Raw genomic sequence first — 21,096 nt, 5'->3', positions numbered from 1 at the left:
CTGGGGCACAAAGCTAACCTCAACAAATTTAAGAGTATAGAAATTGTTTCAAGTATCTTCTCTGACCACAATGGCATGAACCTCAAAATTAACCACAGGAAAAGAAATGAGAAAAAACTAACTGCATGGAGACTAAACAACATGCTACTAAAAAACCAATGGGTCAATGAGGAAATCAAGAAGGAAATTAAAAAATACCTCGACATGAATGATAATGAAGACACAAGTGGTTGTGTCTTCCCAAATCTATGGGATGCCACAAAAGCAGTGCTCAGAGAGAAATTCATAGTGATACAGGCCTTCCTCAAAAAAGAAGAAAAATCTCAAATTGACAACTTAAACCACCACCTAAATGAATTACAAAAGGAAGAACAAACAAATCCTAAAGTCAGCAGAAGGAAGGAAATCATAAAGATCAGAGAGGAAATAAATGAAATAGAGAATCAAAAAACAATAGAAAAAAATTAATAAAACCAAGAGCTGGTTCTTTGAAAAGGTAAACAAAATTGACAAACCTCTGGCCAGACTCACCGAGAAGAAAAGAGAAAAAACCCAAATAAACAAAATAAGAAATGAAAAGCAGAAAACACAACAGATACTTCAGAAATACAAAAAACTGTTAAGAGAATACCATGAACAATTGTATGCCAAGATATTTTACAACCAAGAAGAAATGGACAACTTACAGCCTGCCAAAACTGGATCAAGAAGAAATAGATCAACTGAATAGACTGATCACTAGAAATGAAATTGACCATGTAGTGAAAACCACTCCCTATAAATAAAAGTCCAGGACCAAATGGTTTCATGGGTGAATTCTGCCATAAACACAAAGAAGAATTTATACCCATCCTCCTTAAACTTTTTCAAAAGGTTGAAGAAGAAGGAAAACTCCCAAAGACATTCTATGATGCCACCATCACCCTAATATCAAAACCAGACAAAGACACCGCCAAAAAAGAAAATTATGGGCCAATATCTTTAATGAATATAGACACAAAAATTCTCAAGAAAATATTAGCCAACTGAATCCAACAACATATCAAAAAGATCATATACCATGACCAAGTGGGATTCATCCCAGTTTCACAGGGATGGTTCAACATATGCAAATAAATCAATGTCATACACCACATTAACAAAAGAAAAGTCAAAAACCGCATGGTCATCTCAATAGATGCAGAAAAAGCATTTGACAAAGTCCAACATCCATTCATGATCAAAACACTTACAAAAGTGGGTATAGAGGGAACATACCTTAACATAAGAAAAGCCACTTATGACAAACCCATAGCCAATACAATACTCAATGGAGAAAAGCTGAAAGCCTTCCCACTAAAATCTGGAACAAGACAAGGATGCCCACTCTCACCACTGTTATTCAACTTAGTATTGGAATTCCTAGCCACAGCAAACAGACAAACAAAAGAAATAAATGGCATCCAAATAGGAAGAGAAGAGGTAAAACTGTCACTGTATGCAGATTACATGATACTATATATAGAAAACCCTAAGGACTCAACCCTACAACTACTTGAACTGATCAACAAATTCAGCAAAGTAGCAGGATATAAGATTAAATTTGGAAATCAGTCACATTTCTCTATACTAACAATATAATATTGGAAAAGGAATATAAAAATACAATACCTTTTAAAACCACACCCCCAAAAAATCAAATACCTTGGAATTAACCTGACCAAGGAGGTGAAAAATTTATATGCTAAAAATTATAAAACATTAATCAAGAAAATTAAAGAGGATTCAAAGAAATGGAAAGATATTCCATGCTTCTGAGCTGGAAAAACTAATATTATAAAAATGGCCATACTACCCAAAGCAATCTACAGATTCAATGCAATCCCTATCAAATTACCCATGACATTTTTCACAGATCTAGAATAAACAATCCATAAAGTTACGTGGAACCAAAGACCCATAATTGCCAATGCAATCCTGAGGAACAAAAACCAGGCAGGTGGCATAACTCTCCCAGATTTCAGATAATATTACAAAGCTACAGTAATCAAGGCAGTGTGGTACTGGTACCAAAACAGACATATGGACCAATGGAACAGAATATAGAACCCAGAAATAAATCCAGACACCTACAGTCAATTTATCTTCAACATAGGAGGTAAGAATATAAAATGGGAAAAAGTATTTTCAGCAAGTGGTGCTGGGAAAACTGGACAGCTACTTGTAGGTCAAGGAAACTGTAACACACTCTCACACCATGCACAAAAATAAACTCAAAATGCTTAAAGACTTTAATGTAAGACAAGACACCATCAAACTCCTAGAAGAAAACATAGGCAAAACATTCTCTGATATCAACCTTACAAATGTTTTCTCTAGTCAGTCTCCCAAAGCAACAGAAATAAGAGCAAAAATAAACCAATGGGACCTAATCAAACTGAGAAGTTTTTGCATAGCAAAGGAAATCATAAAAAAAAATACAAAAAGACAACTTAGAGAATGGGAGAAAATAGTTTCAAATGATGCAACTGACAAGGGCTTCATCTCTAAAATATACAACTTGTACAACTCAACAGCAAAAAAGCCAACAACCCAATGGAAAAATGGGCAAAAGACCTGAATACACATTTCTCCAAAGAAGATATACAAATGGCCAACAAGCACATGAAAAAATGCTCAACATCCCTGATTATTAGAGAAATGCAAATCGAAACTACTATGAGGTACCACCTCACGCCCATCAGAATGTCCATCATTAATGAGCCACAAATAATAAATGCTGGAGAGGGTGTGGAGAAAAGGGAACCCTTCTCCACTGTTGGTGGGAATGTAAGCTGGTACAACCACTATGGAAAACACCATGGAGATACCCTAGAAAACTATACATAGTGCTACCATATGACTCAGCAATCCTACTCTTGGGCATATATCCAGACAAAACTTTCCTGAAAAAGATACATGCACCCCTACGTTCATTGCAGCACTATTCGCAATAACAAAGACATGGAAACAACCCAAATGCCTATCAACATATGATTGTATTAAGAAGCTGTGGTTTATATACACAATGGAATACTACTCAGCCATAAAAAAGAACAAAATAATCCATGCAGCAACATGGATGGAACTAGAGACTCTCATACTAAGTGAAATAAGTCAGAAAGAGAAAGAAAATACCACATGATATCACTTATAACTGGAATCTAATATATGGCACAAATGAACATTTCTACAGAAAAGAAAATCATGGACATGGAGAACAGACTGGTGCTTGCCAATGGGAAGGAGGAGGGAGTGGGAAGGACTGGGAATTGGGGGTTAATAGATGCATACTATTGCCTTTGGAAAGGATAAGAAATGGGATCCTGCTGTATAGCACTAGGGACTATGTCTGGTCACTTGTGATGGAGCATGATCATGTGAAAAAAAAGAATGCATACATTTATGTGTAACTGGGTCACCTTGTTGTGCAGTAGAAAACTGACAGAACACTGTAAACCAGCTATAATGGAAAAGAAAAAAATATTAACTAAAAACCCCCAAAGTTATGACTTTTTCTTGTTTGAATGGAAGATATTTTTAAAAATAAATAGTTTTGAGTTCCCGTCGTGGCTCAGTGGTTAACGAATCCGACTAGGAACCATGAAGTTGCGGGTTCAATCCCTGGCCTTGCTCAGTGGGTTAGGGATCCAGCGTTGCCGTGAGCTGTGGTGTGGGTCACAGACAAGGCTCAGATCCCGAGTGGCTGTGGCTCTGGTGTAGGCCGGTGGCTACAGCTTCGATTGGACCCCTAGCCTGGGAACCTCCATATGCAGCGGGAGCAGCCCAAGAAATGGCAAAAAGACAAATAAATAAATAAATAGTTCATAGACATTGCATACTAAAATAATTAAATAAATGAATAAATAAACAGTAAAAGTAAAAGAACCCAACAAAACTCATTCCTTGTATACCACAATCAACATTCTCAGAATGCAGTGAAATGAAATTAATTTTCAAGTTTAAATACCAGAGTAACCACTAGATGTCACTAGAACACCAATAGTTTTGCTGTTGTGCCTTTAGCCACCGCCCCTCAACCCCTTTTAGACTTCCTGCTCTATTACAGGTAGTCTGGGACTGAGTCACCCAGTCTGGTGTATTCAGCCAGGAAATAAAGGTTCAAGAGCGGGCAGTGTCCTTCCTAACAGCTAAAAAATGGCTTGACCGTGTCTCTCTAATTTTCTTGCCTCTTTCCATGTTGCTTTATATCACAGCTACAGGGACCAAATCTGCTTAATATCCATCACACTACTGCATGCAAAAAGCATCGTTCCTGACAGGCACAGCCTCTGCCCTCAAACTCTGCAGGAAGCTTCTATCTAACCATTTTGAGAAGGAGCTACACCAAGGCTGCTGAGGGAACAGAGTCCCTTGAGGAGATACTGAGGGTGGAATTTATTAATTTAGCTTTTGAGAAAGGAAATTCTAGTATAATAGACCCTGGAGTAAAGTTTGCCAGCCCATTTGTACAAGAGGTTTAAGATGCCTTTGAGGAGTTCCCATCATGGCTTAGTGGTTAACGAATCCGACTAGGAACCGTGGGGTTGAGGGTTCAATCCCTGGCCTTGCTCAGGGGGTTGAGGATCTGGGTCACAGAAGCGGCTCAGATCCTGCGTTGCTGTGGCTCTGGCGTAGACCAGAGGCTACAGCTCCGATTGGACCCCTAGCCTGGGAACCTCCATATGCAGTGGGAAGCAGCCCAAGAAATGGCAAAAGAGACCAAATAAAAAAAAAATGCCTTTGAAAGGAAGGGGAGGACTGGACATCTGTTGCTTTTGCCTGCTTAGCTTTGTCTTTCCACTTGTTGGACCAGTATCCCATTGTCCTTCAGGGTGTTATATTTCCCCTCCTTCACTGTGCAGTTTAAGCTGGACTGATGTGGCCTAAATATCAGGATGGAAAATTGGGCCAGACATGGCTGTGGTGATTAGGTCAGGGCTGGCACATCTGGCCAGATTCTTGGCTTGCCATGCTAGCAAATTTAGCTCAAAAAGTGGTTTCGTGAAGGCTCTCAAGTAGCACGTAGGAGATCAAGGAGGATTAGAGTTAAGTTTAAAACATGAAGATTGTTCCAGAGAAGCCAAACTGCTGCTGCCACTGGACTCTACTCCATGGCATGAACTACTGATGCCAAGTCCCACACATCAGAGGTTCTGCCAATAACTATAGCACTCGCCTGAACCACAGCTACCTGGGAGGTGGACAGAGAACATCTACCTTCTCCCTTGAATAGGTAGCATCACAGCTCGCCCAAGATAGGAAGGGTATTTGACAACAGTAAGGGACCCAAAACTATGACATACGTGCCCAGGAAGTAAACACATGGTCCACGCTGAGGTGAGGTGATGAGTGTCAATCCTGGGACCTTGGGGGCATCAGTAGGAAAGTTCTTATTCCTCTAGGTTACATACATGGTCAGAATGTATGCCTGCATCTCTGGTGGCCATCTCTGCTGTGACACAAGAATCTGCCTGAGAAGTAAGTCAACACAGAAGAAATCAGAGTCAAGATGGAGAAATGAAGTATTGAATCCAACCATCCTGGAAGCCAGACCTTCATGTCCTTTTCAATGCCAGTAAAGGCTGGTTTCTTTCTTGTTGTTAGCTTTTGGTTACTTGCAGCCAAGTGTCCTGACCACAGCGAGGGTCTGTCAGAGTCTTTGTGCCCCTGGGCTAGCTGCAGATCTAGTCCACTGTGACTGGCATGGAAGAGACCAGTTTCTGCTCTCTGTGGCTCTACGTGGCAGGAGGATTCCCTAGCTAATGCTGCTTACAACTCCCCATCACCTAGAGGGAAAATCTAAGAACTGTACCTGGTGGCCAGCCTAGGCGCTTAAACAGCTGAACCATCTTCCCACTCTAGTTCCAGATTCTCTCACCCCAATAATTGAAAGGAACCTAATTGCTCACAGTGTTTTTAACATTTCATGTTGTTTCATGCCTTCCTTACTTTACTCATGCTGTTTCCTGTGCTTCAAATGCACTTAAACCACTCACACCCTCACCTCTCAGGTCCTCACATACGTGTGTTCTTGCCGTCTCTAAAGCCTCGATTCAACTTCTAAAACAAAGCTTAGGTACCACCTCCTCCAAGAAGCCTTCCGTGGCCACCTAGGTACACGGGATGACAATGAACTCATAGCAGGGAGTAAGTTAGCCCTCAGAGCAAACTGGAGAGTGAATCTAATAGGATGCAAGGAGCAGGTCTAAGAAGAGCAAAGTCACATTTTAGCCTTGTGCTTTAAAGGCTTATGCCAAAATTTAAAATGAAAAATAGTAGATATTACACTTCTTGCTTTCTAATGGCTAGAATATATAATAGATGCCACTTCTAACTGATTTTTTTAAATTATAGATTTCACTTACCTTTAACAAATTCATCCCAGTTTTTTCTATAGTTGAGGTCCAAATAGACATTTATAACTATATCCGGTGAGCAAGTCTCCAGAACGCCAAAGACCTTATATTCATAATGTCCAGTTGACTATAAAAACACAAGAGACAGAAACAACCTGTTGATTCCCAAGTTGAGATCACACAGCATGCGAAAAACAGCGGTTCATGCAACTGTTGCTGTTGAGCACCTCCTCTGTGGTCTTGGTGACGCAGTGGTGAAAAAGCAGATGAGGATCCTGCTCTCATGGGTTTTAGATGACCTGAGGCATCAATGCTGGTGAGAACTATGTGCTATCCAGGTAATTAATGTAGGATAAAAGAGGGGCTATGTGATAAATGATGCCTGGATTTGGAAGGCAAGGGATTCAATATTATCAAGTGGTCAGGAAAGGCCTCTAAGAAGGATAATATTTATCAGAACAGTTTGTTCTAAATATTAGAAAGACCTTTCCATGGGAAGATGAGGAAAGTCATTCCTGCTGGGGAGAGGGCTTTTGGGTGATGAATAGGCTGGTCCAGAGAACCATGATGGGGGAGAATGATCCCTGGAGCTTTGTAAACCAGAGTTCAGAGAAAAAAGACTTCAAATAGAGGAGATTTTTTTTTTTTTTAGGGCTGCACCTGCAACATGTGGAGGTTCCCAGGCTAGTGGTCCAGTCAGAGATGTAGCCGCCAGCTTACACTAGAGCCACAGCAACGCAGGATCCGAGCTACAGCCAAGGCCTATATCACAGTTACATGGCAACATGGGATCCAAGCACATCTGTGACCTATGCTGTAGCTTGGGGCAATGCCATATCCTTAACCCACTGAGCGAGGCTAGGGATCAAACCAGGATCTTCAGGGACACTATATCAGGTTCTTAACCCACTGAGCCACCACAGAAACTATGGAACTTCCATAAAATTGCATGTAACCCCATAATCCACATTTGACATATTAGTAACATTTGATATATTTCTCTTAAGTAAATATTTTTACATGTTACAAAATGCAAGTAATTTAGTATAAACACAGCTTGTGTTCTTATTTCCAAAAAGATTATTTTGAAACTATGGAGAGATCATACCCAGGTAATTTATTCTTATAATTTATTTCTGTTTCTGTATATTTTTACAATTATAAGCATTGCTGGAACAATTATTCCATATGGACAACTTGGTCCATAATTATAATTTTTTTCATTAGGACAGCAGAAAACTATATTAGAGGTATATTTTAGGGAAAAGGACATTAACATTTTAGGCCCTTTATACTTTCTATACAACTTTAAGAAAGTTTTTACCAATTTATATTCCCACTAGTGGCAAAGGACCATCTCACTAAGACTGGGCACCATTGTTTGTACAAACAATTTAATAGGAAAACACATAAATCTTTGTCTTTGGGGGCAATGTTTTTATTATTGATGTGTACGTCTGTTTGAAATTGGAGCTATAATCCCTTTGCAACATTTGTTGAAGATGTGTGTCCAAGCTCACTAACATTTCAATAAACAGCTCCAAACAATTTGACTCAAGAGGTTCTTGTTTTTTCCTGAAGCTCCTCCAGAAAACCATTTCTAAGAATGATTCAATTTCTCCATATAAATTAAAACACACTGCATGCTTTCTAATTCTTCATTTTTAGGATAGTTAATTTTCTACATTTCAGATAGTAAAAGCTTTATTCAGTGGTGGAGCATCAATCACTATTATGTGTAGAATGCAATTCCCAGAAGACATACATTTGTTATAACATATACTCCTTTTCTTTCCTGCTAAGAGAACCCCTATAAGCACAGCTAATTTCTTTCCTGGTCTCTTATGAATGTAGAAGTGCCTATATGCCACCTCCTTCCTGTTTTGAATATGGACATGATACTTGGAGCTGCCGGCGTTATTTTGTAACTAAGAGACAACAAGGATGAGAAAGCAGAGTGAAGAGACTTAGAGTTTTACTGGAATGGTTGATCAGCTACACCATGCCAGCCACTGCCTGCATCTGAACTATTCCTTATGTGAGAAAAATAAACCCCTCTTTGTTAAGTCATTAGTAATCCAGTTTTCTGTTACTTGCAGCTAAAAGTAACCTTAATTACTAAAAGTGGTTCTTACTGATAATTAATTTTTCTAGAGTCCTGTGATCCTGGAAAACAGTGGAGGTTAAGAAATTCCCCCACCCTTTGTATCGCAGAAAGCAGCTTTAGCACAAAAGAACCACCTTCCCTGCTATGACTTAGACACCCTTGTTTATCACAAGGCCAGATATAGTGCCTCTAAATTCCCTTTCATTGCCTCATAAATGATCAGCTATCCTGCTTATTCCATTGATCAGTAGGAACAAGATAACTTGGTAACCAAACTAGTTAAAAGTCTCTCCTTCCTCCAGGTCTGGAAACTTTGGCCCAGCCTCAGCCTGAGCCAGCATGCAGCCCCTCCTGAGGATAGCCTGGTCTCGGGGTAAAATATTCTCTGCTCTGTTCTCCACTCAGGGCGCATTTCCTCTTCCTTCCCTGCACATGGCTTGTGGCCTTGCTGACTCCTCTCTCTAAAACAAAGACTTTCCTGCCTCACTCCTGAGACACTCATGGACCTTATAGTCAAAGGATTCGCCCTATTACAATAACCCCCAAACCCTGACAATAATCCTTTGGAACAAAGTCTCTCCTTACTAAGTCCAGATCTGGCTTTTATTTGGCATTACTCTAAAGTAGAAAAGGACACTAACAAAATAATGCTGATAAGACTTATGAACATTTACAAGGAAATAGGATTATATGTAAATTCATTAAAATAGTACAGAAATATGTAAGCATTACTAAAATGCATTTTCAAGGAAGAGAAGTAGGGCATAATGGACATTAAATGGAAGTATATTTAATTATGCACAGATATATATGAGACTCCACACACTGTTATAGACAGTTCCACCTCCTTCCAGTATATAACTCAGAAAAAAATGTATGCACTTGCTGGGACCCTCTATGTTCTTGGCCCTGAGGAAACAATCAGGCTTATACTTGGCTTTTCAGCTTGGAATGTACTTCCCCTGATGACCTGTCAGCAGTCATGGCAACCCCCATGTATTCTGCACTTGAAGTCTTCCAATCACTTTGACCTGCTGTTAAGTTCTTTCATTAACACTAGTATTTCTCTAAGCACAGTGTAGGTTCGAGTTTTATATTCAGTATCTCATGTAACCTCAACATAGTCCTGTGATATCCATAGCAACACTGAAGTGATCCCCACTTTATATGAGGAAATTAAGCTAGAGGCTAATGTAGAGGCTGCATTACCTGCCTGGCTCCTACAGTTAGCATGAGAGACAGCCAGAAAAAGGGTGACCCTGGCCCCTTCTTCCCACAGTGTCTCCTAATTTAGCTCTACTCTTTTGGTACATTTGTTACACGCCATTATTCCAAACCACAAGCAATTGATTGCAGTAAAGATGACAGAGGATCCTTAGAACTGGAGTGTTACACCCTTACGTAATCAGCTAAGTTTACCAAGAATCAGTTCTGTTGGTGGCAAAGCCTGGATAGGAACCTGTTCCTTCCAGACCCAAGCCAGAGTCCCTACCCCAGACCACCCAGGATGGACCTCCCACTGAGATGCCCCCCTGAGCCCTGGAGCCTGGTGTGTTTGGCCAATAGGCCTCCAATGGCCAGAAGAGGTACTTTTTAGATGCTGCTTCTGGGGGCTTCACACAAGGACCAAGGATAAGGCACTATTGGAGAAAGGATGAATATTATCACTTTCAATGAACTAGGGTTGTTCTGTCTTTCCATATATTTTTCCAGACTCATCTCTGTCACCTAAAAATACAGCGTAGTGAATATTATCACTTTCAATGAACTAGGGGTGTTCTGTCTTTCCATATATTTTTCCAGACTCATCTCTGTCACCTGAAAATACAGCACAGGCTTGAAGTCACAGCCCAAGTTATGGTCGAAGCTCTTCCACCTACTAGCCTTGCTTTCCTCAGCTGCAAAGTGGGACTATTGAGAGTCTCTACCTAAGGGAATGATTATGAGGATTAAATTAGATAATCCGTCTAAAGTTTCCACTGTGATGCCTGGTATCTAAGTACTTAGTATGAAATATCTTTTCACAAATAAGGTAGATATAATAATATGACCTCCTTTTTCCAGATTGAAGAACTAGGGATGCAGAACTGTAACATAATGCACAATTTAGGGGGAAACTGGCATCTATGGGGTCACTGCTCTAAGCTGGCCACTGTACTTGGCAATTAATACTCCCAATAGTCCTGTGAAATAAGCATCTCATTATTCCACTTTATCTGTAAAGACTTAGAGGGTGTGTGAAGGCAAGCTTCAGCAATTTGCTACTGTCATCACTAACTTCTGATGTGTTCTGCTAGTCTAGCTAACTAGTCTAAAAAATCAAGCTATTATCTTTCTTAGAAATGGTGAATCAAGTGCATTTTAAAAAACTGCCTTATTTTTTTTGTTTCATTCATAGAATTAAAATATTTAGAGAAACATCACTGTCAATAGTACACTTATTTATTCCTAAGCAGAATAAATTCTGTAAGAGCTAATGTGTTTACACATGAGAAATGTCAGAATGGGGAGTGTATACCAAGTCTGCAGGAAGACCACTGATGAAATCTGATTTCATGTTTGAGACCTCTCTAAGAACACAAGGCAAATTCAATCCCGAAGGACTGCAGAGAGCTGGGTAAGATAGCACTGAGAGCTAATACTTACTGAGTGCTCACTGACTACCGAGCCCAAGGCTGAGTGCTTCGAGGGGCCACCCCACTTAATCTAGTCAATGGTATTATGAGATATAGACCACTGGTAAATCCTTTGGTGGGAGTGAAGGGTGAGAGGTGAGTAGGATCCCCATTTCTTTCTCCAAGCATAACCCCATCTTTCACCAGCCTCCTACATAAGGATTTCAGGAGGTGGCTATTAATAAACCAAAGCTTTAATTTTCACTGGGTCTTGGGATGTCTTAAGAAAAAAGATGACTTTTAGGAAGGATGTGGGCTTTCTGAATCTTTGGACATAACACCATAGCAATACTGGGGTGAACCAGGGCCTGAATTAGGGCAACGCCAGGTGGAGGAGGGTTCTTGCTTGGGGTTCCAACCTGCGTTTTATATCAAAATCACCACCTATGGGCAGACTCACAAGCTCACCACTTCATGGCATAATTTTGAGAGGCTATCTCACCCTTCATGGAAAATATGCAAATGAATATATTTTGGTGACGAAGGGAGAATCCTATGAACATGAATCTTAGAATTTTAGCCTGAGACTTATAACGTGTTGTTAAGACACAAAAGAGCTTAGAGATACACATAGCTACGCTCCTTGCCATTCAGTTTTGGAAAAACATCTTTCCATAGTAGCTTTTGGGTTGAGAATATTGCCTGCTGAGAATATTGGTTCATGGACCCATCCAAGCAGTCTTTCAAGACCTCTAGTATGCCTGCATTTTTCTAAGCCCTGGTGACAGCTGATGAATAAGACAAAGGTCACACCTTCCAGAATCTTTAAGAGAATAAAACAGGAGTTCCTGTCGTGCGGCAGTGGGAACGAATCCGACTAGAAACCATGAGGTTGCAGGTTCAATCCCTGGCGTCGCTCATTGGGTCTGGGATCTGGTGTTGCTGTGAGCTGTTGTGTAGGTCACAGACTCGGCTCGGATCTGATGTTGCTGTGGCTGTGGCATAGGCTGGCAGCTACAGCTCCGATTTGACCCCTGGCCTGGGAACCTCCATATGTCACACATGTGGCCCTAAAAAGACAAAACACAAAAGACAAAAAAAAAAAAAAAAAAAAAAAAAAGAATAAAACAGGCCCTTTTATGTTATCTAGATCTGAATTCCTGACCTGTAACATTTTTTTCCCTGAAAAGCTTCTTTTAGCATTTCTTCCAGAGCAGGCCTGCTGCTGCAGAATTCCTTCAGCGTTTATTAGTCTGAAAAAGTTTTTACTTCTTCTTCACTTTCGAAGGATGGTTTCATTAGATATAGAATTCTAGGTCAGTGGCTTATTTCTTTCAAAAGCTTATGTATTTCCATCCACCCTCTTTTTGCAGGGTGGTTTCTGATAGGATGTCTGCTGAGATTCTCATCTGTCTTCCTCTGCAGGTAAAGTGTTCCCCTATCCCTACCCTTCCCCAACCTCCAGCTTCTTTCAAGATTTTTTTTTTCTCTTTGGTTTTCTGAGTTTGAATATGATATATTTAAGATATATTTTTTTGGTATTTATCCTGTATGGTGCATTCAAGTTTGGTAGATTTACTTTAAAGGTTGGTATAAGCTTAAATAGTAAACCCTCATGTGATTCAAAATAAAATACAGTATATTGGGGGCTTATGGCACAAAGACACCCCTCTTACATGTGGAATTGCAATATGACTCTATAGTAATTCAGAGTCACCTGGGCTGCATGTTTTGGAAGTGGTGGTAACAATGATATAAAGCAGGATTCCCCAAATATTTTTCTGTAAGGAGCCAAATAGAAAATATTTTAGGTTCTATGGACTAAGATGCAAAATGGAAGCTACTATGTAGGTACTTTTATAACCACTAAAATATGTAACAACCATTCTTAATTTGCAGACTATGTAAAAATAGCCAGCATGACAGATTCAGCAGCTGCTAAAGTATAGTATCATGTTATCTGCAAAGTGTTAGCTTTACTTACTCCTTTTCAATTTTTATTCCTTTTCTTTCTTTTTTTCCCTCTAATTGCCATGACTAGGACTTCCAAAACCATGTTGACTAGAAGTGGCAAGAAAGGACATCCTTTCTTTTCCTGATCTTAATGGGAATTCTTTCATATTTTCACCATTGAGAATGACGTTATCTGTGGGTTTTTCATATATGGCCTTCATTATCTTGAGGTAGGTTCCATCTATGCCCATTTCCTGGAGGACATTTTTTAAGAAATGGGTGTTGGATTTTGTCAAAGGCTTTTTCTGCATCTATTGAGAGGATCATATGGTTTTTATTCTTCCGTTTGTTCATGTGGTACATCACACTGATTGATTTGAGGATACTGAAAAATCTTTTCATCCCTGGGATATTTCCCACTTGATCATGGTGTATGATCCTTTTAATGAATTGGTGGATTTGGTTTGCTGGATTTTGCTGGTTTGCTTGATTTTCTTGTTGAGAATTTTTGCATCCGTGTTCATCAGTGATATCAGTCTATAGTTTTCTCTTTTTTTGTGGTATGTTTCTCAGGGTGATGTTGGCCTCATAGAATGAGTTGGGAGTATTCCTTCCTCTGCAATTTTTTGAAATAGTTTCAGAAGAATAGGTGTTAACTCTTATCTTAATTTTTGTTAGAATTTGCCTGTAAAGCCATCCAGTCCTGGACTTTTGTTTATTGGAAGGTTTTTATTCACAGTTTCAATTTCAGTATTTGTGATTGGTCCATTCATCTTTTCGATTTCTTCTTGGATTAGTTGTGGAAGATTGTACTTTTCTAAGAATTTATCCATTTCATCTAGGTTGTCCATTTTGTTGGCATATATTTGCTAGTAGTACTCGCTTGTGATCCTTTGTTTTTCTGTGGTGTCCACTGTAACTTTTCCTTTTTCATTTCTAATTTTATTGATTTGAATCCTCTCTCTTTTTCCTTGACTAAGAGTTTATCAATTATGTTGATCTTTTCAAAGAACCAGCTTTTAGTTTCATTTCTTTTGTATGCTTTTCTTCATTTCTATTTCATTTATTTCTGCTCTTATCTTTATTATATCTTTGCTTCTGCTAACTTTGTGTTGCTTGTTCTTCTTTCTCTAGTTGCTTTAGGTGTAAAGTTAGTTTGTTTATTTGAAGTTTTTATGTTTTCTGAGGTGGGCCTATATTGCTATAAACCTCCCTCTTAGAACTGCTTTTGCTGCATCCCATAGGTTTTGGGTTGTTATGTCTTTGTTGTCATTTGCTTCTATGTATTTTTTAATTTCCTCTTTGATTTCTTCAGTGATCATTGTTTGCCTTGTAGCATGTTGTTTGGTCTCCATGTGTTTGTGATTTTTGCAGTTTTTTTCTTGTTGCTGATTTCTAATTTATAGCGTTTTGGTCAGAAAATTTGCTTGTTATGATTTCAATTTTTTAAAATGTATTGAAGCTTGATTTGTATCCCAGAATGTGATTTGTCCTAGAGAATGTTCCATGTGCGCTTGAGAAGAATGTGTATTCTGCTGCTTTTGGATGGAATGTTCTACAAATATCTATTTAAAGTCCATCTGGTCTAATGCATCATTTAAGGCCTGTGTTTCCTTGCTGATTTTCTCTCTGGATGATATATCCATTGTTGTAAGTGGGGTATTAAAGTCCCCCACTATTACCGTGTTATTGTCAATTTCTCCTGGTGGGGTTGTTAGCAGTTGCCTTATATACTGGATGCATAGATATTTACAATTGTTAGATCTTCTTTTTGGATTGACCCTTTGATCATTATGTGATAACCTTCTTTGTCTCTTATTATATTCTTTATTTTAAGGTCTATTTTGTCTGATGTGAGTATTTCTACTCTGGCTTTGTTTTGAATTTGGTAAAGTTGCAGGATACAAAATTAATACACAGAAATCAACTGCATTTCTATACTAGCAATGAAAGATCAGGAAGAGAAATTAGAGAAATCATCCCATCAAAAAGAATAAAGTACCTAGGAATAAACCTACCCAAGAGACAAAAGACTATACTCTGAAAACTATAAGATGCTGATGAAAAAAAGTCAAAGATGACACAAACAGTTAGGAAGATATAACATGCTCTTGGATTGGAAGAATCAATATTGTCAAAATGACTATACTAACCAAGGCAATCTACAGATTCATTGAAATCCCTTTCAAATTACCAGGGACATTTTTCACAGAACTAGAACACTTTACTCTCTTTGTAGTATTTTCAGCTGCCATTTCATTATATACCATGGGTGTATTTTCATCAGTGAATATGTTCGTTGCTCAGGAAGCTCATTCATTGAAGCAGCAACTCCAACTTCCTATTGTCTGCTTATGTTCAATGCCTGCCAAGGCCATACCACATAGGAGGCATTTAATGACTATCTCCTGAATGAAAAAATGAATGATAGTGGGGCAGAGCAGAGATTTTAACCAGGACTCTCTTCCCTCCAAACCCATGCTCCTCACATGATACCATGTGGGATAGCTCACGGCCGCTCTGCTCCAGTTTTGCTTTCTTCCTGAATGAGGATGTAGTTCTGAACTGAAGCAAGCTGTACATTTGGTAATGAGTTGTTAAAGTAGACTGGTTCAAGTCTAGTTACTAGTTAAGAGGTCTCGTGTGGCTCACTTAACTCTGAGTCTTACTGTTATCCATAAAATAGGAAAATAATCCCATTGCTGCTTATCTTTCAGATTTATTGAGACAGATAAATGAAACTTAGATACAACAGTATGTTTGGTATTAAAGCATCATGTAAAGATAAGTCATCACCATTATAACACGGGGAGAAAATAGGCAAGGTGAAAACAAGGAAACTTAAAAAGAAGAAAAGAAAATTGGAAAAAAAAAAGTGAAAGAAAGGGTGATGGAGGAGTTCCCATTGTGGCTCAGCAGGTTATGAACCCGACTAGCATCCATGACGATGCAGGTTCTATCCCTGCCCTTGCTCAGTAGGTTAAGGATCTGGTGTTGCCATAAGCAATGGTGTAGGTCACAGACATGGCTCAGATCCCACACTGCTATAGCTGTGGCTATGGGGTAGGCTGGAAACTGTAGCTCCAATTTCACCCCTAATCTGGGAACTTCATTTGCCCCAGGTGCGGCTCTAAAAAAAACAACAACAACAAAAAAAAAAAAAAAGAAGAAGAAGAAGAAGATGAAGAAAGGTTGATGGTAATTGGATAGTAGAGTTTCAAAAAGACTTTCTAATATTCTGTAACTTACAGAAAAAGAGAAAATGAAAAAGTATCACAGTAATATATCATAAGAAGTCATTTGTTTCTGTTTGATGTTTGTCAACTTAATTTAATATGTCAGATAATAATATTGTTATACTTGCTTTATTTATAGAATACGTGTTTAATTTTAAACTCTAAAAAAAAAGATGCCATTTGTCCAAGAACAATATCCAGAATTACTTGCGTCTACTAAAAAGAAGCCACTGTCTTTATCATTTTTATTGTATTTTTTATTTCTATTTCTGGATGTAGCTCCTAGTCCAGGTATTGGGCCCACACCACAACAGGGACCCAAGACACTGCAGTGACACTGCTGGATCCTTAACTTGCTGTGCCATGAGAGAACTCCTTTATATAATTTATTTGTTACATTACAAATTCTTTCAAGTGTTTCTATACTTATTTCATTCCTTTCAAAACCTTTAAGAGCAACTTTGTTACAGCATCGAGATCATGATTTCAGCTCACTGTGGCTTCTTGGCCAGTCATGGGCAGCTGTACATGATCCAGATTGGTAGCAGTTTATTCCCTAGAGAAAATCCAGCCTGGTTCAACTGGATAAAAGTCACTGTAATGCCTGAGAATTGGAACTGTCAGATTCTACCTATCCTATAAGTACAAAATGGTATATCCTTGAAGAAGCAGTAATATGACTTGTATGAAAGCCATTATGGACTGTCCTTATCATGATAAGAATATTTATCCACTGAATACACTCCTTACCCAGCAAAACTCTGGCAAAAAACTTTGATGAAGAGGGTTCCTGTTTTATGGGTACCGCATGTAGTCTTACTGATGCAAAATTGAGCAATCCAAGAAGCCTTATCCAATTACTTGTCTCAAATGTCCTTTATGAGTCTTACAGATGCCAAGAAACTCTGGGTAATTAACAAGAAATGGAGAGAGACAGTGAGAATCAAGGGACTAATTCCAGCAGAAATCTTTAGGTGGTAATTAAGAAATAAGATAAATGCAATGGCTATTGATGGGGTTGAAGTAATGGTCTTAATGCAGCATTATCAACAGTTGGGTGGCTCAATAGGACCCTGTGCTGGTTCCCCAACATTAAAGAGCCCAAACCAAGCCAACTCTATGTACCCTAGTTGAAGGAATTTAAAAATCCAGAAAGTAAAGACTGCAATGAAAAACCTTGCCTGGAATCACCTGGGCAATGGTCAGGTGTATTAATCAAAGTAAAGACTGACAGAGGGGCAAGGCTCTTCTGGTCTAACATCTAGTCAGGGGCCTGAGGACCCAAGGCCATATGTGCATGTGTAGAGAAAATGGTTCTGAGCAGGGAAGTAGGTGGAGGAGAAAGGGGAGGCACATAATGGTAGCAACATGCATGGTGGATGAAGCAACACTGGCCCACAAGACAGAAATGAGCAAAGGGCTTTAGGAGAGGTAGGTACAGGTCTAGGAAGAGTGTGGGACAAGGTTAATTCACTTCTGATATGGAGTGGTATTCAGAAGACAAGATTTACTAACTGGAGATTAGAGGGAACTCTCTTCCAAGAGGAAAGTCAAGCATGGGCGTCAACCTGGAAAGTAAAGTAAATGAGGCTCCAACAAAATGGATTAGGCAGTAAATAAGGCTGGATATGCTCTAAGGATTTCTAAGATAGGGGTTGTGCCATGATCCAAGAGGGCCTCTTGACACTTAATACAGATTGAGATCCAGGTGGCCTTGGGTCAGTGGACCTTCATCCTAGATACTAAGGCTCAAGGGCAACACCTATGGGAACTGCATGGACTCCAAACTTGCAGAAGTCTTCTGGGAGGACTCTTAACTTAAATCGGGGTAGCCCTCATGCCCAGAACAGGTGGGAATAAGACATACAATAAGGAAACTATTCTGAATATCACTCCCATCATCCCCACAAGAGGGAATTGACCCCTGCTACATGACAACACACAATTGAAATAACACACAAAACAAAGATAGTCACTCTGTCTAAGTTTAGGCACTGGATGGTGTGAAATAAAAGACAAAGAAGCAAAAGAGCACAAGCCCATGGGGAGAGGTGGGGAGGAGTGACTGGAGGACAGGAGGTATGTGGTTGAATCATGGGTGGGAGGTAAAGCAGAACTAGCCTAGTTCTGCATGCATAGCCTACCTGGAAGCACTTGCCTTATTCCAGAATCAATGCAGGAGTATATTAAAGGCATAGGTTTGGAGCTAGACAGCTGAATTCCAGTCCCAGTTTGAGTCTTGAGCAATCAATTTTATCTTTCTGCATATCCATTTCCAAAATCATAAAAAGGTGATAATCATAGCACCTTACATAGTATTTACATATACATGCACAGGACCTTACAACATGGTACATGGTACCTTATAACACACGGTTGATGTGAGCACTGTCAAGGCCTGCAACACACTTAAACAGTGTCTGGAGCCTAAGAGCGCATGCAATGCATTAGCTATTATAGCAGTTATTATTACAAATAATTCTGCAATCAACAGGGCCACTGGAAGGAGACTAATAAGATCATAACCTCTCTTCCTGCTGCTGTCTGGGCTGTAACATATAAGATGGAAGGGATAAGAGAGGTGGAAGGGCAAGAAGCTAGTTAAGAGGTCACAGCAATTGCAGGTGAGAAGTACCACCTAAAGCAGCAAAGGTAAAGGAAAGAAAGGGAAGAGAAATAGGTAGGACATCAGATCCATCTGATCAGTGAACTGACAACAATGCCTGGATGTGGCTGGTGGGGAAAACAAATGGTCAGAAGACACAGGGATATTGTCTGAAAACATGTCCATTTTTGCATCAAGGTAACTGTTGAAATGACATTTGGAAATTAATTCTACCTGCTTTAGACTGTGAACTTCCTGCTCATCCTCTTGTCCCCAGTGGCCCCGGTACTCACAGACATTCAGAGCTCCTCCTTTCTCCAGCACCTCACTACTCTGTCAGAAAACCTTGACTTCACTCACTCTGCCTAAAGGTGACTTTTAATCTACTTTCCAAGCAGCTCCTAGCACACAGAGCATCTGATGACTGGCCATCATTCCACTTGGCTAGCTACCTGGCTCCCAAGGCCTCCAAGCAGGCCCCCAGCGCCATTCCTCCTACTCTTTCAGTTGATCTTTCTCCCAGAAACTTCAGCCTAGAGTTAGGAAAGGGCAGTTTACAAGGGAAGAGGCAGCAGCCAAATGAAGCAAGTTATTAAAGTGACTGGAGAAGACAGTAGGTTCCTTCTCAGCAACACTCCTCCCTCCACACATATCACCCTGCATCCCACTTTCTGAAAAGTCCAGTCTCTCTTCTATCTGTATTTAATATGAGGATACTGTCCACCACACACACAAACCACTGGCATCCACCAGAGATGGGGACTTCATGTCCCTTGCAGGCAAGAGGATATGGCTGAAGATTAGCCCGTCTAAATTTTAACTCTATCACTACCTCCTAAAAAAAATCTCTTCCTTATGGGCCTCAGACTTCTGACTAAATTCAGATGACCTCCCCATTCCTGGTGATCTGTGGGGGCAAAACTTGCTGAAGGTGCCCCCAACGCTCCCTCCTTCAGACTCCAGAAGAACCCAAGGTCGGGACATCTGGCTGCAGCCCCACACTCCCTCCCCAGCAGGGGCCACAGGCACTGCCACCCCAGAGTCCTCCACCAGGCCAACAGCTACCTGTATGTGCCGATAGATGCTGATTCCCATGCTCTCCACCAGCAGTTCCCAGTTAGCCCCGCCTACCGCGGACTGCTGGAGCTCAGAGCAGACACTCCTGAACTGCTTCTCGGAGAAGCGGCTAGCTCCCGCTGCAGAAGCCATCCTTCCTTGCCCCAGCTCTTCGCCTACAGGGGAGGCCAGGGACAGGCTTGAGGTGTGGTGGGTGTGGGTGTGAGAGTGGCCCAGCGTGATTGGCAAAAGCCCAAAGAGAGATAGGATAGAAGGCGGGACTCAATGCTGAGAAGGGGCCTAAAGGGTGGCAGAGGCAGTGCGAGGGTGTGGGACTAGAGGGCTGTCTGGGCTAAGCAAAACCTGAGGGAGGATGGAAAAGAAGTAAAACTGTAGAAAATTTGGACTTGATCTGGGCAAAAATGGAGGGGCTAGAAAATGGGGAGGCTCCTGGACAGAAGGGAAAAGGAAGACAGTGATGTCATCTCAGAAACATCTCCCCAACCTCATACCCTCAAAACTGCTTCGGTGTCTCTCCTTTACTTTTTATGAAGAAGGCTATGCAGATTGTCAGAGCAGTTTGGGGTTTGGTAGAAGTGGGATATGGAATGGGCAAAGCAGAAATGCTTGAAAATCTCAGGGATCAGATGCTAGAACAATTATTTAAAAGTGCAGTGAACTCGGAAGGTAAATGTGTATGTATTTGGTACATTGAGATTTACAACCTTGTCTATCTTATTAAAGCTAGTGAAGGAAAGAATCGTATTATGAAATCATTTTCATATTTTGTGGCAGAAGCCTGGAAAATGTTTGGAAAGGCATCTAAAAAGACCTGTTCTCCTTCAGGACTTGTCTATTTTAACAGGCCAGCCTGTTTTGTGAAAAACACGCTCTAGAGGAACTTCTAGCAACATGGCAGGTGGTGAAGAAAGGAATAATATTATTTAAGTTTCCTAAAATCCAATAGGCAAAGGCTCTAAGGGCTGGAACTGGGGTTCTAATAATTTCTCATGGATTAAAGACATGGTGCTGGGCCGTAGCTAGTAGGAAGCTGGACCAGGGACTCTCTCCTGGATCCTCTAAGAGCTGCCCCTTCCATTCCAAGGAAGCCAAAATATCCCCAGCCTGGAGACCATGGAGCCCTCAA

At 40.3% G+C, this 21,096-nt stretch overlaps 1 protein-coding gene across 1 annotated transcript in view; it reads right to left on the bottom strand.

Moving 5' to 3' along the window:
- LOC100621260 (phosphatidylcholine transfer protein) overlaps positions 1–20,129 on the bottom strand; it is a 31,050-nt gene extending 10,921 nt beyond the window's left edge. The window contains exons 1-2 of the mRNA XM_005668954.4: positions 19,959–20,129; positions 6,387–6,504 (exon numbers count right to left, since the gene is read on the bottom strand). Coding sequence (XP_005669011.3) covers positions 6,387–6,504; positions 19,959–20,102 — 262 coding nt within the window. The 5' untranslated portion in view covers positions 20,103–20,129. The remainder of the gene's footprint in view (positions 1–6,386; positions 6,505–19,958) is intronic.
- Positions 20,130–21,096: the final 967 nt, after the last annotated feature.

The sequence above is a fragment of the Sus scrofa genome, chromosome 12, assembly GCF_054392235.1.
Source record: "Sus scrofa isolate SSC_HxYL_T2T_F1_AM1 chromosome 12, Sscrofa_HxYL_maternal_Yorkshire_Landrace_v2.0, whole genome shotgun sequence".
NCBI classification, from domain to species: Eukaryota; Metazoa; Chordata; class Mammalia; order Artiodactyla; family Suidae; genus Sus; species Sus scrofa.
Note: the sequence above shows the minus strand (reverse complement) of the source record. Positions and strands in the feature narration are given on the sequence as shown.